This window comes from Bidens hawaiensis, unplaced genomic scaffold (genome assembly GCF_021521415.1).
Source record: "Bidens hawaiensis isolate Kalapana, Puna unplaced genomic scaffold, B.hawaiensis_p1.1 tig00025180_1, whole genome shotgun sequence".
Lineage (NCBI taxonomy): Eukaryota > Viridiplantae > Streptophyta > Magnoliopsida > Asterales > Asteraceae > Bidens > Bidens hawaiensis.
The window spans coordinates 95,037-120,323 of record NW_027494005.1 but is presented as its reverse complement, the minus strand read 5'-3'; the positions used below and the strand labels follow the sequence as shown (position 1 = coordinate 120,323).

Here is a 25,287-nt window from a genome sequence, read left to right as displayed (position 1 = left end):
ATCTTGTTAATTCTTTTTCATAAAATATGTTGTGTTTGAAAAGAAAAAAGTGTAGCAGTTCTTTAATGCTATAAGGTGTGGCTTTTCGGCTAGGGATTGAAAGAATTTATTGTCAAGGTCAAGGATTCGATCATCTTTAATAGAGTTTGGGGTTTGTCAATGGCAACACTTGTTTTAAACCACATTTGGATTTTACTACTGGTAGAACTGGGGGCATTGTCGCATTGGTGATGTGACATCAAGTTAGTAATGTGAATGTGTGAGCGTCCTTGTGTTCTTTGATACAATTGACCATTTTACTTTAGGAGATGTGTCGGTTTTACCAAGCTTGAAGAGTTTCTAGGGTGAATTATTATTTTATAAGGTACTTTTGAATTCTCAGATCCGTTGTACATGTGTTTTCTTGGGTTATCGACGTGCCTAAACAATAATTTTAAGCAACGGAAGCAATTTGCATGCTATTTTACATGTATAAAATCCAAGAGCTAAGGATCCATATGTATGAAATATTGAAATTAAATACAACCATAGATAAGTTTAGATCTAACCTTAACAAGCAAGGATAAATAAGGATGAACAAAACTTCTATCTTGAAGTTTCCCCAACAATGTTGCTCATCAAGCAAGCTAGATCCAAGATGCTAGTCTCAAACTCACTCCCTAACACTTCCTTTTGTGTGTGTATGTATGTATTATTAATTTTAGGATTAGAACATCATGAAGAACAAGATCAAAACACCAAAACTTAGTGATTTAGAAAGTGTTCTTCTATGTTCTTCACCTCACCCTTTCTCTCTCTCTAGTTACGTTTTATGTTACACATCAAAACCGAATTCTCTTATTCTTCCTTGCACAAAACCGATTATAATTAATCCTTTTATATAGCCAAGTTTTTTTGCTTTATGCAAGAGGATTCCCTAGTGATAAGACAACACAATGGCTTGGACATGTATAGAAACATAAGAGGTCAAGCAAAGAAAAGCACAGTGTTTCTTTTCCCTTTCTTCTCAAGGGTTGTTCACGAGTTGAGCATGAGTCGAGCCAAGGTGGATTCGAGCTCGAGCTCGAAATTAAATGAGGCATGCAGCTCAGCTAGGCTCTAGCTCGGTTTTGAAGTTAAACGAGCCTAAGATCAAGCCAACGAGCCGAGCCATGACTCGAGCCGAGCTTTGGACAGGTTTGGCTTGGTTACAATAATGAGCCAGCTCAACTCAGGTTGTTTCAAATCAAGTTTTTTTTTTAGTTAGTTTTATTCGAGCTTATATCGAACGAGTCACGAGCCAAACTTCGAGCCACGAGTTTTCTGAACAACCCTATAACCTTGCTCATAGTTTTGGAGAACCCAAAACAGAAACCCCTAGTGCCTTTTATAATGACTTTTGTATTCTATGCACAAGGATCTAGTGTATGACGAGACTACATGCAAACAAAAACACCATAAAGTCAAAGAAAGAAAGCAAAAAAGTCTCATTCCCTTTCTTCCTTTACTTGTTATTGTTATGTATCCTAAAACCAGTATTTGTCACATCATGTAACTATGTAAGATAAAGCAAAAGCTTATTTGATCTTTCATCAACATGGGAATACCCTAAAGTAAACAAGAGAAAGCACCCATAATATACGTTGTGTCTTGGGCGCCTAGTTCCAACAGTGTTTGACATTAGTGTAGGTCCCGAGAAGCGGATCTAACAACTATTTTTGGATCAATCTACTTAGTGCTTAGCGGAAAATCACACTAAGGAACCTAGATCTCGGATCTTGTTTGTGTGTTTGGTTATTTCGGCTTTTGAGAAAGAAAATGAGAGTTAGATGGATGAGGGTTCTTCAAAAGCTTGTGTGTCTTATGCACATGCTTTTTATTTATAGGAAAACATGGTATGCCACTATTATATTAGAAATGGCCCAATGAGCTCTTGCTTACATAGGCCTCAGACCTAATACATGATAATGTATAAAGACAAGTTCAACAAAACATATACAATACAAAAGACTAATAAAATACAAAACGTGGCCCGACAACTTGTTTTCAGTGACAAAGCTTAGGCTTAGTGACAACGGTCACCGAAATCACGGACCCAATACCGCGGAGGTGACCGTGCTCAATACACATAAAAATTTTCTAACAAAATCGTGAATATTTACCATATGAAGCAAAAAACCGGCAGTGAACTAGTTTGTTTTGTCATCCCATACGACTTGACATTAGAGACGGATCTGTAACTGGTATAAGTGGGAAGCCCCGCACTAATTTGGCCCAAGTAGATGTAACTATATTTAATTTAAAATTACAACAAATCTTCTTTCTTTCTTTCTTTTCCTTCTTTTTTTAAATCATTTCTATACAAAAAAGTTGCTTTTCTTAGCATGAACTTGCAACTCTGGTTTACATTCTTTGGGTATTGTAGCAATTTCCTCATAATGAAAAGACACACTTTATGCTTGATTAATTAAGTGTTTATGTAATAACACAATAGACTAATAGAGTTTATGTATATATGTATTTATGTAAACAAATACGTATACTTATGCCCGACTATTATTATTATATATAGTAATTGAAAAGTTTGGTGTCACATTGGTCATTGGTTCATTTGGTGGAGTTTTATTGGGCCAACTAATTTATTTATTTATTTTTTTGTTTCTTTTTTGTTTTAAATATTATTTTTAAACGGTTATTCACTTCTACTAGTCGTCGTAATGTCCGGCATCAACAACACTCAAGTTTTACCAACGACTGGGTTTTACTGACCTTTTTGTTTTAGATTTGGTACCGTAACGAATGTAACCGAAACCGACTGAATTCGTGTCAACCGAGTGTCGCAACGCCCGGGCTTTATTTTGTTTTAGTTCTTGTATCACAACGAACTTGACGGAAACCGATCAAATTCGCAAAATTTTTGAATCCGCAAGTAATTGTTATGCAATTAGTGTGTGCATTTGGTAAGAGCTAGGTAATTACCCCTTTGCCATTTTTTTTGTTGGTAAAATCATATTCATGACCGCCTTCAAGGCAAACCTGATTAACCTAGATAATTAAGGCGAGCGGGGTATCATATCAAGAAAGAGTAGGATGGCAATGAAACCCGAACCCGATGGGAAAACCCGAACCCGACGGGAAAACCCGAAACCTGTCATAAATGGGACAGATAATACCCGACCCATTGGGGTTTGGGACGGGTTTGGGTTTAGTTTTGAAAATTTTCGTGGGTTTGGGACGGGTCTGGGATTTCTAATATACCCGATTACCCGATAGCATAGACCCATTTACCCGATGACCGATATAGCTTATTATATTATACACACACCCACACACACACTATATTCCAAATATATTATTATTTGTCGAAACTTGTTTATGTCAATTATTTGAGATATTTTACCTTTATGGTAACTATCTTTGTAATTGATTAGTTATATTTCGTCAAAACCCGGTGAGCCGGGTATACCCGACGGGTATTTTATCAAAACCCGATAGGAAATCCAAAATCCGATGGGAAAACCCGAAACCCGACGGGTAATTACCTGATTAAAACCCGACGGGTTTGAGACGAACTTTTATAACCGGGTATGGGTTTGGAAATATCTAAACCCGACCCATTGTCATCCCACTCACTCACCATGCTCTTAATAGGAAACGTGTTGCTGATTATATAAGTAAGTTCATAATTGGTTGCTCAATGATTTAAACCAAAAAAAAAACAACAAAAGAATAATAATAAAAATAAATAAATTAATATGCTATAAAATAAACTAAGACACGCGAGAACACAATCAACTACGAAAATGAGAAACAAGCAATCCTTAATTGACAAAACTGATGTATAGATCCGGTGTGAGGTTTGATTTGGTCTAATATTAGCTTAATTGTATTATTTTAGCTCTTTTTTTTTCAATAAACTTTGAATAATAGAAATCAATTAAAGCTGCATCTTTTGTAATCAAATTGATGCATAACTAAACGAAAAAGTTGTCCTTTCTAATGTGATGTAGGGACATGAAGTTTGGGTTTTTCAATGAATACCTAAATTTAATTTTCACCTACTAACATTTTGAAGGGACATGGTGGTTCAAACCGAAGGAATATTGGGATCTTTGTAAGCTCCAGTTTGATCATGAGGGCATCCGGGTTTTACTACAAGTGGGCCTTGGGGCGGACGGGTTTTCCCCGGAACTAGAGATAACTTGGAGACGCTTAAGGGCTCCGTACGGCTGGGTTGGGCCAGTTGATGGTGGCCTTTACTTTAGCAATTGAGTCACTCCGTGCACAGTACCTAGCCATTTTATGTTTGTTAACCGGTTGGTTCAACAAATCAACAAATAAGTAACTAATCATTCTAATTTCTAGACTAATAATCCGTAAACAAATCACAAACAAGCAATCGACAATCAAAGAATGCCTAAAATAATTCTGTTTCGAAGATGAAATGGGGAATTATCACTACATCATTATTCATTATAGTATATGGTGTCACATCGAGTTTATGGGCATGTTTAGCAGAGACCTTTTAGGAGTTTTTAGGAGCTTCTAGCTTAAAACTTTTAAGAAAAAACTCATACTTAATTAAAAGTCTTGTTTGGTTGAAGGAGCTTGAAGCTTTTTTGTCATGAGAAAAAACTTAAAGCTTAAAGCTCTTACTAGTAGCGTTTAGAAAAAACTACAAGCTTTTAGCATTTTAAATTTCCTAAATTATCTTTCAAAATAGATACATTTAGTATTATATTTTTTAGTCATGTCCATTTTAGTCATTTTGAGGATTTTATTAAAAACTCTAGCTACACTGCCAAACATCTTAATATATCTAAAAAGTTACAGCTACCAGCCACCAGCTTTCATCTACAGATAACAGCTAGTTTTGCCAAACATTCCTATATATGATTTCACTCAAGTTTTATTTTGAATACACTTTATTAAAAGTTCAAATTTCCATTTATTTCCGTGAGCTCTTTTGAGTGTACGTATGTCCACAAGTGATCATAACCATGGTCCGTAGTTGTGAAAACAATATGAACTACTGTTTTACCTGGCATGTTGCATTAGGACAGCTGTGATTTATGTATTCGTCACATTGCAGCGGTGCACTAATGGGGATTTGGTTGGTATCAGTTAAGTTCGTTAGGATACCGACACTAAATTTAGAAGATCATAACCATAGTCCGTAGTTGTGAAAACAATATGAACTACTGTTTTACCTGGCATGTTGCATTAGGACAGCTGTGATTTATGTATTTGTCACATTGCAACGGTGCACTAATGGGGATTTGGTTGGTATGAGTTAAGTTCGTTAGGATACCGACACTAAATTTAGAATATTAACTTGTCAACGCAGGAAACAGTAGCGCCGCTCGTATAACCTGAAATAAAAAAAATTAACATATTAAGAAGGTCATAACGGATACAACCCTGATTTTCCCGCACACGTTGTGTGGTGAATTCGGTTGGAAAAACTTGGGCGTTGAATGACGAGTCACTGTGAATTCAGGTAGTATTAGCTAAGTTTTCTTTACAATATCCAAATTAAACCTAAAAAATAAGTTCACAAAATAAAATACTTAAACTAAAAAACCCCAAAAAAGTTGCAGCACATGTATAACGTATTTAAAAAAAAACCATATTAAAAACAATGCATCCGGTCGATAAAACCCAAGTGTTAGTGGCGGAACTTGAATAGTTACATTGGGGGGGGGGGGGGGGTCAAAAATTTTAGATTAACCATAAGTTCATATATATAATCCAACCAAAATTTTTTTCAACAAAAAAAGACCATAAATCCAAAAAATAACATTTTCTTACACATAAACGACAACAAAAAAATTACAATTGAGCCCGACGGCCTTTAAGGTCTTTAAATTCATCGATTACTAATTTCGAATCAAACTTTACAGCAATTTCTCTTTCTATGTAAACCACCAAGTTATTCTCAAGAAATTCAACAGACATCCTATTACGAAGACGATTCTTGACTATTTTCATTGCTGAAAATCCTCTCTCTGTTGTTGCGGTAGAAGCCGGAAGAGTCAAGAGATTAGTCGAACCACTCAATCAAGCAAATAATATGTCTCACGTTTATGAGTTTTCACAAGACTTTGGCATAGATCAGCAGGAGTTGACACGTCACTTAGTTAGGGATTCTTTATCATTACAATATTAAAAAGCTCCAATTGATACCGTAGTTGAATTCTCTCTTGCTCCGTAAAAATCAACGGGATAATAATTCTCAACAAGAAGACAAATGTCATCAATATTAATCGCTTTAGGTTGTTTTTTTGAAACTAAAGTAGAACTAAGACTTAACAACTCAACAACTTGATCATTGAATCTACTATTCAACTCATGTAATTGTTTGCCCAGGGTGGATGTAAACAGATCTACTCGGCAAAAATGTTCAAAAGTTACCTGATTATCTTTTTTACGAGGCAGATACCGAGAAGTAAACAAAGCATCCATCTTCGGCATATCAATTTTATGTTTTTTCACAAAAGCACTTTACTTGTGTAATTAAAGAATCCCATCCATTGTTTCTATAATCATTTAGATTCCCTTTAGTTGCTGAAACTAACTCCATGGCATTAAGAATATCTTGGGATTTCTTTTGTAGAGCTTGAGAAAGAATATCAGTTTTACCCATTACTTCCTTTACCAAGTGAAGAATAAACACGAACTCAAATGATTTAGTGTGAGAATAAACTGCATCAACATCGTTGCGATGAGAAGAACTAGTAGACGTGTCGTTAATTATTCCCTTGAGAACAACACGGGTACTATGAAACATGTTAAGCAAACTGCAAACGGAACGATAATGGGAACCCCAACGTGTATCACCGGCTCTTCTTGATGTGGTTGCTTGATTTTCCCCTTTACCCGATTTGATTTCACCAAGTTCCAATAGTTCTTTAATCTCCACTCCCTTTGCCTTTTGTAACTCATCATGACGCTTACTAGAAGAACAAACTACATTGATTATAGACATTAAATTATTAAAAAACTGATTTATAGGAATAATTTCCCTTGAAGCAGCAACCAAGGCAAGTTGTAATCTGTAAGCAAAGCAATGAACATAATATGCATAAGGACAATCCTTAATAACAAGTGCCTTTAATCCATTCCATTCCCCTCTCATATTGCTAGCACCATCATATCCTTGGCCACGAATTTTGCTAACATCAAACTCATATCGCAAAAGTTGTCTCCACAAATTACTTCTCAGAGTTAATGAAAAAGTATCCGTAACATGAACCAAATCCAAGAACCTTTCTCGTATAATCCCTTCTACATCAACAAATCTCAAAACTACGGCCATTTGCTCTTCTTTAGACTCATCCCGTGACTCATCAACCATAACACAAAAGTATGAATCCCCAACTTCACTACGAATGTGCTTCCGAACTTTATTAGCAATAATACTAAGTATTTCTTTTTGAATTTTTCCAGACGTATACTTTGAATTGTAAGGAGCATTCTCTAAAATAACTTTTGCAACTTCATCATTATAAGAGGCTAGAAGTTTTAAGAGTTCAAGAAAATTACCTTTATTTTTGGAATTAAGAGTTTCATCATGTCCTCGAAAACCACAAGCTTGGAATGTCAACCAACGAACTGTATCAACTGAAGCTTTTAATCGTATACGGTTCTTCAATAATTCCTCTTCACTTTGTTTTTCTATGATATTACCGATGTGTGTTACTTGGTTCAACAAGTTTTCACTGAATTCCACAGCCCTTCTATGTTGTGAACAATCAATATGCTTCAAGAATGCACAATTTTTCCCATCATTAACTTTTTTCCAATTGTCAAATCCTTTAATAGTAAATGCATCATGACCGTTGCCCACATTTGGTGTATCATTAAATATATAACAAAGAAAGCAATAAGCAAAATGTGCTCTTGGAGAATACTCTAACCAATTAGGGAAAACAGCGAACCAAGAATATTGGAATCTACGAGGATACTTCTTTGAACCATTGGCACGATGCTCTTTGAGATGTATTTGGAAAGGTCCTAAAGACAAATAAGCTCATCTTACTTGCTCCCTTAAATTAACCGGATAATTCCACATTGTTATTCGTTTAGCGGGATCTCTTTCTAGTAGGTTAAGATCCACTTCATTGATATTTGCTTGTGGTTGTGGAGCTTCAAACTTATCACTTTCTTGCTGATTTTCATTCTTTTCAGGCTTACTCGTTGAAGCTTTGTGACGTTTGCTCTCTTCATTAGCATTATCAATATCGTTTTCAACCTTTCTTTTGAAAAAAGAATGAATTGTTTTCATCTTTCCTTTGTTTTTTTATACCTACAAGAATACAAAATTAAACATTCAAATCAATAAACCATAATTTAATTTGTCAATTAGTTCAGTAATCAAACATAAAAATATATAATTATATAAATGATAAATCATCTGATGATCTAAACTAAAAATTTCACAACATCTAACATAAACTAATGATAGATGAATGGTTTGGTACAAACCTTTTAGTAGAGAAAAGATAAGCGACCAGTGATGATGAATTGATTATTCTCTATTTTGCCAATCGTCGGCTAATAGCTATTCTAATCGTCAAATCGAATTTCCAGTTTCAAAATCTGAGAAATCGATTAATCAAGTGTCTCCTGGCTGGCTGCCTACTGTTACGTATTATTGTTATTGATTTGGGCTGCAGCAAATGGGCTATATACCTAGATATAATTTACAATTCCATGGGCTAAATACCTAGTTCTAAATACCTTCCTGCCCTATACATCGTCCGTCCTTGCCGAGCGTTGTAGTGGCGATTTGACGCGCATTTGATCGGTATAGGTTAAGTTCGTACCGATACCATAATTAAACCCAAAAATTAAATTTATCGAATTAACATATAAAAAGATTAATATATAAAGAAATTAAAATATTTAAAATGACGTTATTTAGTCAGCAAAACCCAGACGGTTGGTAAAACCTAAGTGTTGAAACCCGGACGTTACGACGACGTGTCGATGCAAATTCGGTTAATATCGATTATGTTCGTTACATTATAAACAACGTTGGTAAAGCCCGAGCGTTAAAACCCCAAAAAAATAAATTCGCCAAATTAATAAAAAATTTAATGTATAAAAAAATAAAAGGGAAAATTCTCAAAATGTCCCTTTTTTAGAGATAGATTTTAAATATGTCTTTTAAAAATTTAAATTCAATATTTGTCTCTTTACTAACATGCCGTCGCCTCTACGTTACGAGTTCGAGACTACATATTTCTTAGCTCGTCGCCTCCCACCATGTTAGCTCAAAACTCGTCGTCTCACTGTCATGTTAGCTCAAAACTTGTTGTCTCCCCGCCATGCTAGCTCAAAACTCGTCGACTACCCACCATGTTAGCTAAAAAAAATTCTACTTTATCTTTACTACAAACATGGATCCTAAATTGATTTAAAAAATATTTGGTTTTTAAATTATTGTATATTGGATTTTGGATAATAATACAATTAAGAAAACTCACGCATACCATCACAATCATTTTTATGTTTAGATAAAGTTGTTTAAATAACAAGATTTATTAAATTTAATTTTTAAGCCAACATGCATGGCAGGGAGGCAACAAGTTTTGAGCTAACATGACGGAGAGGTAACGAGTTTTGAGCTAACATGACGGTGAGATGACGAGTTATGAGCTAACATGGCGAGGAGGCGACGAGTCGGTAAACCCAGACGCTGGTAAAACTAGAGCAGTGCCGGTCTCAGGCTTTGAGGTGGCGAGTCGAAGCAAATACCGTCAGTTCGATTGCGTTCGTTACGATACCAAATCTAAAACAAAAAGGTCGGTAAAACCCAGGCGTTGGTAAAACCCGAGTGTTATTGGTAATTCGGGCGTTCGTAAAACCCGAGCGTTGTGGAGGTGAGTCAACGCAAACTCAGTCGATTTAGTTACGTTCGTTACGATACTGTAAGTAAAACAATAAAAAGAACAGAAAAAAACCTTGACGCGTACCGGTGATTGTCCGTCACTTGACCCAATGGGGGCCTCTGCGACACCAAAATTTAATTTTACTTTATAGTTATAATTATAATTATAATAACATATTTGACTAGTTTCATACCTTTTAAAAATAAAATAAAAAACAAAAAACAATTGCTTGTTTTGGTTAAAAGAAAATGGTCAGAAAAAAAAAATAAAATCATAACTTCCAAGTTCCAACTAAAGTAAACTGTTGAACAAAAACTGGAATGTGAATGGTCTCCAACCGCCAAACATTTGGTCGTTACTCGTTAGTCCATCGCCACAAGCCATCCTTTTAGTCAAACTTTGACTTTCCTTCACTAAGAATCAAATCTTGCAGAGCAAGGCACACAGTTAATTAACCATGTTAAGAAAACCATAATTAACAAATTCATTCTCACAATATTAATTCTTTTAAATTAAATCCCCTTTTCAGTTTATAATTTGATCACCTTTAACCCAACACAAGGTACTCAACTCAACTTAATTCTCATATTTTGTTATTAATATGTTCCTTAATATGTTACTTGTCGCGTGTCAATGCTGTAATGTTACACCTAAATTTTGTCTGCTTTGATTTAGGATCAACATGGAGACAGTACCGAATAATCTGACCGGTAGATACGCGTACCCGCATGAGCATTCCCGCCATGCATGTATTGCAGTTGCCAAGAGTTCCTTGTTTTTTATCTCATGGGACAACATGCATACACTCATCCAGAAGCTAGACAAGAACATTAAGTGGTGGTCAATCTACATATGTTTATTTGGATTTTTTTATTTTTTTTCATCCCCTTTTTTGGGTAGAAAAATTAGACCAAGTTACTCAAATTTCAGTAAATGGTAAGTTTAATATGTTAAAATTACTAGTTCAGTATACAATTTTAAAATTTTATTTTAAGGTAGTTAATGAAGTTTTTTTTTTTTTGGTGTGTTATGTGTAGGAATATATTATGGTTATTAGTGGCAGCTTTAATCCATCTTCCAAGTTTTCAGTCAATGGGAGTTGATTTGAGGATGAATTTATCATTATTTTTGACAATATTCATTTCTTCCATTTTTGTTCTCACTGTATTCCATTTGCTGTTCCTTGGCCTTTGGTATATTCGGCTTGTTTCTCATGCCGCTGGAAGGAGGCCCGAGATCTTGACGGTTCTTCAAAATTGTACTGTAAGTTTAACTAACTCGTCTTTTAGAATATTTTATGGAGTTGCCTATCTGGATAAGTTTGAAAAGTGAAGTCGTTGCTGTTTGAGATGGCAACTTCAGGTATTCAGTTATGTGAATTTTGAAAAACTGAAGTCGCTGTCTCAGACGGGCGACTTCACTTTTCAAACTTAAAAAAAAAAAAGGAAAGACTCTGCAATTGTTATTGTTTTTATAGGTTTGCTATCCTTGCAGGTGTTAAGTGTAGCATGTTGTGTGTTCTATAGCCACTGTGGAAATCATGCCCCGAACGAAAGCCAATTTGGACAAAACGATATGGGCTTGTTTGCACTTTGGCAAACAGGAGAACGAAGTGAGTTGCTGGCTAAATTTCTCAAAATGTTTGAATTGAAAGGTGAAGAATGCGGTTGGTTTGCTCCAGTGCCGGCCCGTGATTATCCAATTCATTCCAAGTGGCTTATATATTCCGAGGTACAAGTTCTTTTTTGCTCTACTTGATTTCCATGATCTGGTTATGATTCAGGTTATTTGGTTTCTGTTTTTGTTTTAGTCTGCAGATGAAATTTCGCCAATATTTTCGTTATGGGCAACGTTTATCGGTCTATATATTGCTAATTTTGTTGTAGAAAGATCAACAGGGTAAGCAGTTAGCAGGCTTATATGCTGTGCTGTTAAACAGTCATATAATGTTAGTTTTTATTATCATCAGATGGGCTCTTACCCACCCTATGTCAGCCGAAGAAATCAAGAAGTTGAAGGATGGGCAAACAAAGCCTACTTTCTTGGAAATGGTTCCTTGGTACTCAGGGTATATCCACTCTCTTTACACACATTTAGGGGCGACCCAACGGGCTTAGACCGAAAACATACTAAATGATGAATATGACCCTTAAATTATTTGACTGAACAAACATACCCGCGGTTACTTGTTCTGTTTTGTAACATTGAAATTTGAAAAAAAGGTCCCGAATTCTTGTTTCGCTTTAGACCTTCAAGAAAGTTGAGGCACCCTGCATGCATATGTGTGTATGTGGTATTTATACTTCTAAATGGATGCATAAAAATTATGTTGCAGGACATCAGCTGATCTAGTCAAGACAGTTTTCGACCTCCTTGTATCTGTTACTGTTTTTATGGGGCGATTTGATATGCGCATGATGCAGGTTTTAAATATTTCTATCCTTTTTAATTTTTTGTTTTTTAAGTATAACTTCTTTTTTCTTTTTTTAGATGTTATTAATCAGGGGTGTGTGTTTATGACTTGACATGAACTAACATGTTTGTATTACAATTTAGTCTAAACGCATTCGGGTCACTTTTGGGTCAAACTCCGCTGACAAGTTTAGTCAGCGGACTGTATTTTTTTAGTGTAATTGTATTATCTTATATAATATGTAAAAAAGTAAAAATTTTAAAAAATCGTGGTTGTGTTCGTGCCAACCCACAAATATTTGTGTTGTGTTCACGTGTCTGACACGATTTACAGGTCTGTATGAAATTCGACCAGCCAACCGATGAACACAACGCGCTCAACATCTCTATTATTAATAATGGTTCATTTTGTAGGCTGCAATGAGTGGTAGTAATGAAGGGGCTAAACCAGAAGATTTTCTGTATGATCATTTTACCGAAAAGGATGACTTTTGGTTTGACTTTATGGCTGATACGGGCGATGGTGGTAACTCTTCTTACTCTGTTGCGCGCCTTCTTGCTCAACCTTCACTTCATGTTTGGAATAAAGGCTTGTTGAACACATTGCCTCGCGGGGACCTTCTTCTTATTGGAGGCGATCTCGCGTAAGCTTCACCTTTGTAAGGTTCTTTTAGTCACTTTTTCATTAATGTAAGCAATGGTTTATCATATTCAGGTACCCTAATCCATCAGCATACACTTACGAAAACCGTTTCTTTTATCCTTTTGAGGAGGCTCTTAGGCCACCTTCATGGTATAAGAAAGAGCATGTGGCTGTAAACAAGCCCGAATTACCCGATGGCGTTTCTCATATCAAACAATATGACGGGCCACAATGTTTTGTTATCCCTGGAAATCATGGTGAGTACTTTGTCTAAAATTTATTCCTCTTAAATTCAAATTTAGTAATTTTTTTTTTTTTTTTTTTTTTTTTGCAGATTGGTTTGATGGACTTCAAACTTTTATGAGGTACATTTGTCACAAGAGTTGGTTAGGTGGATGGTTAATGCCTCAAAAGAAAAGCTACTTTGCTTTGCAACTACCAAAAGGATGGTGGGTGTTTGGTCTTGATTTAGCTCTTCATAGCGATATCGATAGTTATCAATTCAAGTTTTTCTCAGAGCTCATACATGATAAGGTTAAAGGAAATGATTCCGTGATCGTTATGACACATGCACCGAATTGGATTCTTGATTACTATTGGAATATTGACACTGGAAAGAATGTGTCACACCTTATATGTGATCATTTAAAAGGAAGATGCAAACTTAGAATAGCTGGAGATTTACATCATTATATGCGACATTCATATGTTCAGTCAGAAAAGCCTGCAATGGTGCAACATTTACTTGTTAACTGGTGTGGTGGGGCGTTTTTGCATCCGACACATGTTTTTGGTAACCTCATTGAAGCATACGGTTCAACTTATGAGACCATATCCGTTTATCCATCCGTTCAAGATTCAAGGAAGGTACTATGTACGTAGCATGCAAAACGGGTGCATTTTTGTCTGGGCCAAAACAGGTCGGGTCAGATTGGGTGACCCATAAGTTCAAATCTATTTGATCTATATAATGAATATGATGATTTAGGAGGATTTATGACTTTCAACCTGCTTCTTTTTATTAATATTTTAAATTTACTCATTGACCCCTTACAAATATCGTTTTAAATTCTGACATGCAGATTGCTTTGGGTAATATATTGAAGTTTCGAAAGAAAAATTGGCAGTTCGATTTCATTGGCGGGATCATATACTTCATCTTAACCTTTTCAATGTTTCCGCGGGTATGTTACTACTTACTATGTTACCTTCTTAATTTTCCTATTTTCTTTCAAAAGAATATTCTGATAATTATTTTTTTTTCTCACAGTGCAAACTAGATCATATCCTACAAGACGATACGTTTTCTGGTCAGATAAAGAACTCGTTTAGCGCGGTTTGGGATGCTTTTTTATACTTGGTTGATCAATCATATGTATCTTTTGTTGGTGCTTTGATACTCTTGGTGGCTGCAATATTATTTGTGCCTTCCAAAGTTTCCAAGAAAAAGAAAGTAATAATTGGAGTTGTGCATGTTTCAGCCCACCTAGTTTTAGCTTTAGTTCTCATGTTGTTAATGGAACTTGTTGTTGAAATTTGCATCAGGCATAATCTTTTGGCAACATCAGGCAAGTTTTTCTTTAATTTTAATTGTTAGTTTATAATTTAATGTTTTACAAATATACATGATACCTGAATTTTAAAGGTATATAAAGTGACTGTGATTAAACTATAAAATCATTTTTTTATCCTTTAAATTTTGATATAAAATGCCCAATTAGTTAAAGGAGTACATAAAGCATTTCAAAGGTAAACAGGCCAACTTGCAAGCCCGTGACCCAAACACGACCTGAACTACAGTGCTTGCGCGTTCTACCTAAAACTGACACGAACTCATTTATAATAAATCAAACCTGCGAATTCCGTATTATGTTTGAGTTGTGTCTACGTATCATGTTAGAAATGAACAATTCTGAGTTTACCCTAACGGGTTCTTAGTTCTCACGGCTGCAAAAGATAATAATAATTTCGTTCATGTACATTTTGTTTCAGGTTATCACTCATTATACGAGTGGTATAGATCAGTGGAAAGCGAACAGTTCCCAGACCCCAATGGGCTTAAGGCGCGTATAGAGCAATGGACTTTCGGTCTTTATCCCGCATGTATTAAGTATCTTATGTCAGCTTTCGACGTTCCAGAGGTGTGAACTATTTTAAAATTTCCATACCTTATTTATTCAAAATCGTGTTACATTTTTTTTAACTATTTTGATTTATCAGGTGATGGCAGTAACAAGGACTAATATATGCAAAAATGGAATGGTTTCACTTTCTAGAGGGCTTGCAGTTATATATTATGCCTCAGTTTTTCTTTACTTTTGGGTGTTGTCAACTCCTGTGGTGTCACTAGTTTTTGGAAGCTACTTGTATATTTGCATAAACTGGCTTCATTTGCATTTTGATGAAGCTTTTTCGTCGCTAAGAATCGCTAATTACAAATCATTCACACGATTCCACATCACGGAGGATGGAAATCTTGAAGTTTTCACTCTTGCAGTTGATAAAGTGAGGATTTTTTTAGTACAATTTTTTTTTTTCTTTTTTTTTTTTTTGGTTTTTGGAATAATGTTTCGGGAATTCAATAATCGATATGTAGGTTCCGAAGGAGTGGGAGCTAGATTCTAATTGGAAGAAAGAGTCAGAACAACAGGAGCACCAGTTGAGTCACCAGAGACAATATCCAAGTAAATGGAGTGCTAGTTCTTCTTATCAGGACCCGATTAATACAGTTCGAGTTGTTGATTGTTTTGTTATTCAAAGGGATGAAGCAGTAGAAAATGAAGATATAGAAGAGATTCATCACTAGATTTGTATATGCTTATCAATCTAGTTCAAAAAAGTTTGTAGAACTTGTTCATTGTTCATATTAAAAGAGTAAATATTTGTGTATGTCATTCATTCATATATACAAAAGTGTTACATTCTTCCCAACCTTTGAATATAATCAATACCCGTATAGACCGTGTGATACATACCCAAATCAATTATGGATGGGTCAAGGCAGTTAATGAGGAAAAAGGGTAGTGGGAAAAAGAAGAGCTAAGGTTTTAGAAATAATAGCAGCATTAACTATCACAATTAGGTCTATTTATATGTTGTACTGTTCTAGCTTATAGAATATCCATGTTTATATATTAAAAATATTTGGGTTCATTAACCTTGTATTTGGAGAATTGTCATCTCGAATCGGCTAACCGGAGACTAACCTATCTCGAATCGGGTCAACTATCCTTGTTCTTGTTGATTTTAATCATTCTATTCGGGGTTCTATCACCGTGTCGATGAATGTAACAGTTATGGGATTCTAACATTCACAGACAAAAAAAGTAGTCATATAGTTTGGTGCATATGAGGAAGGGGCAATTTAGTCATTTTACATGTAATAAACTATGTTCCAGAATGATTGTTTTGGAAGTGAAGAATTAGATATAAACAAGATTAGATCACATGTTAAGGACTTAGGAAACTCAAGATAAGATTCCTAATGTCATAATATATGAAATAAATGTCAAAATTCAATTGCTGCAAATGCAGATAGTCACATAGAAAAGTCCCACAAGAGTCAAAGTTAAAAGTCAACATTTGCATGTACACAGGCCATAAAAAAGTTAAATCTAAAGAAAGAGATTGAACATATGGTATTACCTCATGGAAACTGAGGACATTATGTAGATAAGAAATAATATCATAAAAAGATTCACTAATTAATCTTAATATTTACGCATTTTTTTTATTGAATCCCTAGACAATGGGAAAAAAAATTAAATGTGTATATCTATTACAGTATTACTAGATTCTGTTAACTAATACTTTTGTACTTGATCATAATGTTATCAACAAGCATGGAGCTCATTTCCAGCAAAAGCCAAATTTAGCTTATTTTGTAATGTATAGTCTCTCTTATCATGAAGGGACAAGGTTAATCCAGACCGCTGCCTAAGATGTTCGATCCTTGACTAACTAGGGTATACTGGGCATGATCATGAACTGTGTGGTGTACTATAAAGTATAAACCATGTGTAGAATCGACACATGAATCGATCACACAAGAACAAATAAAAAAACCACATGCATATGATTAGCATTTGTTCAGGTGATCAAAAACGGTTTTCGTTCAATTAAGCTGGCTTGTCATTTGTTAACTCGATGTTTGATATAAATATTAGATATGCATAACATACTAAATAAAAGAAGGCCGAGATAGCAAACTTCACCCGTAAAGAGGTTAAAAGAATCTTGTTTTATTAAAGGAAAAGAAAAATGGAAATGTTTGGTGTGCAAGCTATGTGGGATAGATGATATCATCTTTCACTTTAGCTTTTCAGCTTATTCCCATTCCACTAAAGATATTAAAAGGACATCCCTTATCTTATTTAACATTATACCTTTTATAAATCTATCATAGTATCATATAATTATTTTGTTTTATAAATTATAACAAGACATGAAGAAAAACTGTTATTTTTATATATCATCTCGCTCTTTCGACTACCTATGCTTGTAAACGTTTTATAACAAGTACAATAACATGTTTAAAAATTAAAAGATTTTACCCCTCGCCTGCGCGGGCACACACAAAGAGCATATAAAGTCAAGGTTAAATAATTAAACCAAAACGTATAAAACAAAATGCTTTTGTTATTTATTTATTTGTTTATGTTATTACTGTTAGTAGTGATCAGCGTTTGGTATGTGGTCTCCTTTACCATCACTTAAGGGTGAAGATAAAACTAAAACTACTACAAAGCACTAGGCATAGTAGAAGCCATAAATCACATTTCAGACACAACATGTTGCTATCAATTTGGCATCGTATTGTTTTCAAAGGATACATCATATGATCATGAATTATGGGATAATCTTTTTTAACTTTTAATAAAATCTCTTTACTTTGTCTTCAACCCAAAGGATGAAGAAACAAACTCTTCAAATTTGTATACTAAATGCAGTATAAATACATGTTATGTAAATCATACCTCAGTTCAACCCCGTGTTTTAATTTCTCTCTTTCTTTCGGTCATGATCATGAGTTTGTTTCATAATCAAGAACCATCAAATCCCTCCAAGAGATGCAAGTTCCTTAAGGATGCTCTTGCAACCTGCCATACTTTTTGCAGAAAGATTTCTTCTCAAAGCTTAGAGAAACAAGGCCACGATGATGACGATGTTAGCGATTACGATGATGAACAAGAAGTAGCCTACCTCTCCATTTTTGAATGATGTTTTCTATTTCAGTTCCTCTTTGCTAAGTTTATATGTTTTATTATGGGAGGTCACAGTTTTGATATAATTAAATCACTGATATAGACTATTATTAGTATTATATTATTTGGCAATCATAATTTGCATATTAACAATGTATATATATTGTGTTTAAAATGAACAAAAATTGTTTGCAAAAGACATATTCAAGACACTTGTTTCGCACCTATAGTGGGTGTTCAAGGTCTGGCTTAGCTGGTTTTGATGAAATTTCTTATCGAATCAGTAACTACAATTTCCAAAAACCACAAACCAGACGGGTTGGGTTGGTTGGAGTGGTCAAAATGTTTCGGTTTGAATGGTTATAAAATATTAAATCGTAGTTGCTGGTATAAGTTTTAAAATGATAAAAGATGGTTCATAAGTAATATTAGAGGTCAACAATCGATCAGTCTCTGACAAAACCTTCTTCGTTTTAGACAGTTTGGTTTTGTTACAACGATTTATGAACATCCGCAACTATAAGGTATAATTATGTTTCTATGGTTATGCTTCTTTTCTTCAGATTTATGTTTCAGCAGTGCTAAGCAAATACAAGGAGTCAAAGTCGAAAAGGAAAGTTGGACTTACGGTTGATAGCTTCATATGGGAGTTCGAGTTCTTCGGTTTCTCTCCAACCAATTCACCTAGAAAGGAAATACAGCATCCATATGCAACTGATGTTGAAGATCACAAGGATGCAATATTCTACTCTCCTTGCACTCACCTTTCTCGGAGCTCAAGTGCAACAACTGCAGAGGCATTCATGTCTGTAAAAACAAATCTTTCTCGGTGTTCAAGCGATATGATGATCATTAGTTTCGAGTTCCCAATGTTTAGGAGAAGACGGCGGTCTGTGTTCCTCGAGTTTTGTCATTGTGAGGGGTGGCCTTTTGGTTTGTGCAGGAAGGCTCTTCTTGTTCCACCTCTTCCCAAATCACCATCTGAATCTTGGAAGTGGCGTAAATCCACTAGACTTGTTAAGATTTATTGATTGTGTAATGTTTCGGGTTTGTTTTTGAATTGAGAATAAATGCAACGGCGGTGAAATGTTATTGAATGGTAGCATAGATCATAAAGTTGCATGTTATATGCGGTTTAAAATTTAAGAGATTTTTGTACTTTAATGCAACCACATCACTGAATGTTATACATAAAGAAAGAATTAAAGTAATAATAGTTTTAAAAGTATAATATTATGTCATAAATCATACTTCTTTATCAATTGATGAGAAACTCTGGAATAAATCAACCAAAAGATGAACGGAAGATAGATAAGAAAATAAAAGAACTTAGACCATCATTTTCATGTTCTAAACACCGAACAAATTACATAACCTACACTCAACAATAGAAACCCTAATTGGAATCAAGAAGATGAAAAACACAACCAACAGGAAATAGGAAATATTCTTTATTTTAATAAACCCATATGGGCTGGACCTTCTCATTTCCATCTTTAGGTCCAAGCTAGCATCCAAGCCCATAAGTAGCCATCCAACCAATCAGTCCAATAGCACTTCAAAAATCCATAGTGTCTCGACAACATATTAAACATACAATACCAGAATAATTGTTATTAAGTATTTATGCAAACAAATGTTTGACATTGAATTGAAAGTAAACACATATTTCAACATATTATTTATTAAAATAATTAAGTATTTTTAGTCTTTACTTAAAAAAAAACTAAAATTGAGTATCATCCTAGTTTTATGTAATTTTTGGGTAAAACTAAGCATACAAATAGAACATTTAGAATGCCTATAAACTTAATACTTTTTAGTGTTTATAGATTCTTTTTATCTATTACAAGTTAGTCTATGTTAAACCTGAAGTAATAGATTAAACAATAACATTAATTCATGTTTTTATTCAAGGCATGGGCAAGCACACCCACACGAGCGTCCGACGAGGCAATTGTTATAGAGATAAAAAGATAGAAAGCACATAAGATGAAAAAGTTGACTAAAACTAAGATAGTTTTCCTTCCTTTAAATTGTTGAAGCAGCTCCACTCTAGAATGTCATTTGTGAAAGAAACACAGAGAAGATAACCTAATCGTGCTGGGTCTTTTCTTAAATTTAAACTACGGCTAATATTACTTAACCAGAAGTTACTTCAAGTTTTTCACATGGAAAGGTTTTTTTTTTTTTTTTTTTTTTTTTTTTTGACAAAGGACATGAAAAGTAAATTTATAAATGGGAAAAAAAAAAAGCCAACAAAAACATGACCAAACTATATAAGTTTTTTTTTTTAAATTGTAGACTTTAATAAACATACAATGACAAAGCACCAAAAACACGACACCCTCCACAACCTGGAGGGGCGCCACCAACCCACCAACGCCTCCCGATTACATGAAAGAAAAATTTCACAAATTTGGCCAATCAATAGATAGCCTTTTAGATCTATGATAATATCTAAGAAATCCAAACGCTTTGATTTCCTGGATAATTACTTCAATCTTGACTTCTTTTTTTTTCGAAAGACCAAATCCAGTTCCGAATACCACTTTTGGTTCTTAAAACATAGTTAATAATGAAGATCAAATTAAATCAACATTAAACCATTTTTCAAGCTAACTTGAGAGCTTAACCCAGTCATTGGCTTTGCTCATTAAACCCCACACAACTAGAGGTGCTCCCCCACCCCTCTCAACCCTTGTTTGGTTAGAGGCTTTGCTCCTAACAAAGTTAGATGTTCTATAATACTAAAGTTAGAATAGTCTTTGTTAAGTGTGCACTCCATGCCTTCTAACTTAAGCCACCACATATGTAAGCTTCTCATTTGGTCTTAAGCAAATCTCAATACTAAAATTGATATTGATACATTAAAATCACCAAAAAAGTCGAGTAAAAATCAAGTATAAATCTAACAATTATGCGAATATATCCTTGGCAATAAATATGAAAGTTTGAAGTGCTATTGGTTATAGTTTCGGTATGTATTATTAGGGGTACAAATGAATTGAGTTGAGCCCAAGCTTGACTAAACCCGAGCACAGCTTGTTTTGACTCATGAGCACTCAAGCTCAGCTTCTAACTTCATGAGTCATATTTTAAAGCTTGAGCTCGGCTTATATATTTATAATGTATATATTATTTAGTATTTTTGTCATAATTTTATATCTAATAAATATAATTTTATAAATATACTTCATGAGTTAAATTACATGTATATAAATAATAAGCTCGTTTAGGCACGTGAGGTAGCTTGAGCTTGATAAATAAAGCTCGATCTAGCTTATTAAATAACTTTATTTATTTTAAGACTCTAGTTAAACTCAGTAGTTTAGTTCAAGCTTTTAACTAGCCGAAAATCGTGTTCACACCCTTAACATTTTATATTAAACACCCCCTTGTTCAGTTTGGGGGAGATCTTGTTTCTTTCTTGTTACTAAAGAAAAGAAATTCAATTGTTGATTGATCGGAAGCTAATGTCAGGGATGGAACGGCTACAGCGGATGTTCGGCGGAGCCGGTGGCGCGTTAGGTCACCCGCCGGTGGACTCACCCACACTCGACACATCCGAACAAGTCTACATCTCTTCTCTAGCCCTTCTCAAGATGCTTAAACACGGTAATAATTACTTAATTGTTTCTTTATTTACCTAATTGTTTGTGATGTTATTGAAACGAATTAGTTAGGGCTTGATAATTGATTGATTGATTATTGTGTAGGGAGAGCGGGAGTGCCTATGGAAGTTATGGGATTGATGCTTGGGGAGTTTGTGGATGAGTATACGGTCCGCGTGGTAGATGTTTTCGCTATGCCGCAGAGTGGGACTGGTGTTAGTGTTGAGGCTGTTGATCATGTTTTCCAGACTAATATGCTTGATATGCTTAAACAGACTGGGAGGTAGTTTTATTAACTCTTTGTGCATCTGATTGTTTGTCTAGTAGGCTTTTAATCGAATAAAATCACTAGATTAAATTATTGATTTTGTTTTATATTTGAAAGTTGGAACAGTTTTAGGGATAATGCAAGATATAGCTACTGGTTTAATGAAGGTGTTAATGTGACTTTATGCACATCTACAAAAAAGTTTTTTTTTTCCAGATATATGATGGGAGGATCCTTACATAGACTGCTCTTGATTATGTCTTAAAGTAAAAGGAAACTTGTGTAAATGCTATGAACTATAAAGATGCCTATGTTTTCTACATATCGGGTGTTGTCTTGTTTCTTTGACATTTTGGTTTATTGCTAAGAGTTATTTTTAGTCTTTTACGAAGATTTGAAATTTTGCAACTGTGGAGGAATATGGATCTTTGTCGGTGCCCCTATGTCTTTTGAATAGGGTGTTTGCATTTATGAATTTTGAGTTGTTTTATGAAAGATTCGGATGGATTTGCAACAGATGTGTGATTATATTAATTAGCTTTAGAGTGATCATTTTGTTATATTGACACATTTCATATACCATCATTCTGAAACTTTCTTGAGTGCATATGAGTGTGCATAGTTTATTTCAACAAAAGCGGAGAAAGGGTAAGAGTTATTACATGTTGGCATGATTAATTTTTGTAGCACTCGCCCTGCATGTTCGTAACTTTTATAATCATCAACGTGTAGGCATCTATGTACTAACCACGTGTCTGCACTTTATGAATGTTTCTTAGCAGACAGTTTTAACATATGGTTAAACCTTCCCATTGTAAACATTTTGTCAGCCTGCACAAGCTGTAAACACTCTACTAGAAAGCATTAGTTGCATATTGTAGTTTTGTTTCTACTAGTTTCTGCTTTATTCCACAGTGTTAATTATTTCCACTGGCTGACTGTTACCTTTGTTTGTCGCCACAGACCAGAGATGGTGGTTGGCTGGTACCATTCACATCCTGGATTTGGTTGTTGGCTATCCGGAGTCGACATCAACACACAACAGGTACGGCATAAACTTCCTGTCATTTATTAAAGGAATATTAGATTTTAATAATCAAAACTTTGGCCTTTTGGCCATCATTAATCCCAACTTAAGAACTTCCCTATGTTAATCCAACTTTCACCATATCGGTCTCCACCGAGCCTTTTCCTAACGGAGACTAACCCAGTTAGTTTTTGGCAAAATATGTCATTTCTTCGAGTTGATGGGGGTAAAAAACTTTTGTTTGTTATAAACCAAATTTATTTTTCTCTCCAACTAGGGTTACAAACGAGCCAGACGAGCTTGAGCTCGACTCGCTTCTATCTTTATTTCTAAAGCTCGAGCTCGGCTCATGAGTGGTTTTTCAGGCTCGAGTTCAGCTCGTTTACCATTTATTAATGAATTTTTATATATTTATAATTAATATATATATATATATATATAAATAATATTATATAACATGTATTATTTATTATTTTTCCATTACTATATATATTAATGAACAATAATATAAATTTTCAAACTCTCCCATAAGCCTATAATCATCACGGCGGCGACGGTGGTGGCGGCGGAGGTGGCGGTGGCGGTGGCAGCGGCGGGATCCGGCGATGGTGGCGGTGGCGACAGAGGTGACGGTAGCGATGGCGGCGGTGGCGACAGAGGTGACGGTAGCGATGGCGGCGGTGGTGGCGACGGGGACGGTGGTGGCGGAGGCGGCGTTGACGGTGGTGGTGGGGTTTGAAGTTTATTTACCTTTTTCATTTGTCCCTCCCAAATTGGAGAAATGACCATTTTATGCCCTAAAACTAACCGGGTTAGTCTCCTTTAGGAAGAAAGTTTGGATTAACCTAGGGAATTTCTTAAGTTGGGGTTAATATTGGCCAATAGGCCAAAGTTTGGATTATTAAAATCCAATATCCCTTTATTAAACTCTTGTTGGAGGTTAAAAAAAGTGACTTTATTGTTGAACCAAATTTCAGAGTTTTGAAGCTCTGAATCAAAGGGCTGTTGCAGTGGTGGTTGATCCTATTCAGAGTGTTAAAGGGAAGGTTGTGATTGATGCGTTCCGCCTTATTAACCCGCAAACCATGATGCTGGGTCAAGAGCCACGCCAAACAACATCAAATCTTGGCCATCTTAATAAACCATCAATTCAAGTGAGTCATTGACATATCTCAAATCTTTGGGATAATTATTATTATTAGGACGCTTGTTTATTGATCTTTTCTTTAATCTTGTTTTTGTAGGCGCTGATTCACGGGCTGAACAGGCACTACTATTCAATAGCCATTAATTACAGGAAGAATGAACTTGAAGAGAAGATGCTATTGAACCTCCACAAGAAGAAGTGGACTGATGGATTAAAACTAGAACGATTCGATACACATTCAAAAACCAATGAGCAGACTGTCCAGGTAAGCGTTCTTTCTACATAATTCAAGTGGCCATGATAGTTTCTTAGATAAATATTGTGTTGGTGAAAAAATAGTTGTTAATGTTTGCAGGAGATGCTGAGTCTAGCAATCAAGTATAACAAAGCGGTTCAGGAAGAAGACAAATTGTCTCCAGAGAAGCTAGCGATTGCAAATGTCGGAAGGCAGGATGCCAAGAAGCATCTAGAAGAGCATGTTTCCAATCTCATGTCATCCAATATCATTCAGACACTAGGTACAATGCTCGACACAGTTTCTTTCTAGAGTTTGGATCGTTTGTGTTTTGGTACATTGGGTGGCCATACTTTGGATGCGATTTAACTTTTTATAAGACTCGTGTCATGATCTTGTTCAACATTAATGTCTTCTTTCAACGTGACAAATGGTTTAGTATCTGTGAATCGTTTTTGTAAAATTTCAATTTTTTTACACTCCAACGATGAATTGTAATCTCAGTTGCTCTATATCAGTGGGGTGACAATCTTCAATCTCATTTTTTACTTGATAAAGTGTTAGAAATTAGAAATATTCTTCATATCAAAATTTTGACTTGATGTAAGTGTTGGAAGGATTATTCATATCAACTTGAAAGTGGTAGGTTAGATTAGATTATCAATGCTTATATAAGCCAAGTACAAACTCAACAAAGACGGTCTTAACTCTTAACCAACAAACACATGATCGACATTTACGTAAGACTTTTCACTCGATGTACACTGATCGACAGTCTTTTAGCATATCAACTATTGGATCGCTAAACTTACACAATACAAAACTGTAAACGACAGTATGCAACCTCTACCATCATCAATCG

The 25,287-nt window shown here is 35.0% G+C and overlaps 4 protein-coding genes across 4 annotated transcripts; 3 read left to right on the top strand and 1 right to left on the bottom strand.

Annotated features, from left to right (window-relative positions):
* Positions 1 to 6,460: 6,460 nt before the first annotated feature.
* On the bottom strand, positions 6,461 to 8,266 carry LOC143571001 (uncharacterized). The gene is made up of 2 exons (XM_077056515.1): positions 8,021 to 8,266; positions 6,461 to 7,969 (listed from the first exon to the last, which is right to left on the bottom strand). The coding sequence occupies exons 1-2, from the start codon at positions 8,264 to 8,266 to the stop codon at positions 6,461 to 6,463; spliced, it is 1,755 nt and encodes a 584-aa protein (XP_076912630.1).
* Positions 8,267 to 10,557: 2,291 nt separating this feature from the next.
* Positions 10,558 to 15,774, top strand: LOC143570994 (uncharacterized). The gene is made up of 14 exons (XM_077056511.1): positions 10,558 to 10,811; positions 10,913 to 11,138; positions 11,370 to 11,612; positions 11,686 to 11,774; positions 11,845 to 11,943; positions 12,211 to 12,298; positions 12,702 to 12,931; positions 13,003 to 13,187; positions 13,265 to 13,797; positions 14,013 to 14,114; positions 14,201 to 14,498; positions 14,923 to 15,071; positions 15,151 to 15,435; positions 15,527 to 15,774. Exons 1-14 carry the CDS (start codon positions 10,558 to 10,560, stop codon positions 15,734 to 15,736), a joined length of 2,991 nt encoding a protein of 996 aa, XP_076912626.1. The 3' UTR covers positions 15,737 to 15,774.
* Positions 15,775 to 17,955: 2,181 nt separating this feature from the next.
* On the top strand, positions 17,956 to 19,165 carry LOC143570999 (uncharacterized). The gene is made up of 2 exons (XM_077056514.1): positions 17,956 to 18,123; positions 18,698 to 19,165. Exons 1-2 carry the CDS (start codon positions 17,956 to 17,958, stop codon positions 19,163 to 19,165), a joined length of 636 nt encoding a protein of 211 aa, XP_076912629.1.
* A 2,417-nt stretch (positions 19,166 to 21,582) lies between these two features.
* On the top strand, positions 21,583 to 24,775 carry LOC143570993 (26S proteasome non-ATPase regulatory subunit 14 homolog). The gene is made up of 6 exons (XM_077056510.1): positions 21,583 to 21,752; positions 21,854 to 22,031; positions 22,980 to 23,061; positions 24,021 to 24,197; positions 24,288 to 24,455; positions 24,546 to 24,775. Exons 1-6 carry the CDS (start codon positions 21,611 to 21,613, stop codon positions 24,735 to 24,737), a joined length of 939 nt encoding a protein of 312 aa, XP_076912625.1. The 5' UTR covers positions 21,583 to 21,610; the 3' UTR covers positions 24,738 to 24,775.
* The last annotated feature ends 512 nt before the right edge of the window (positions 24,776 to 25,287 follow it).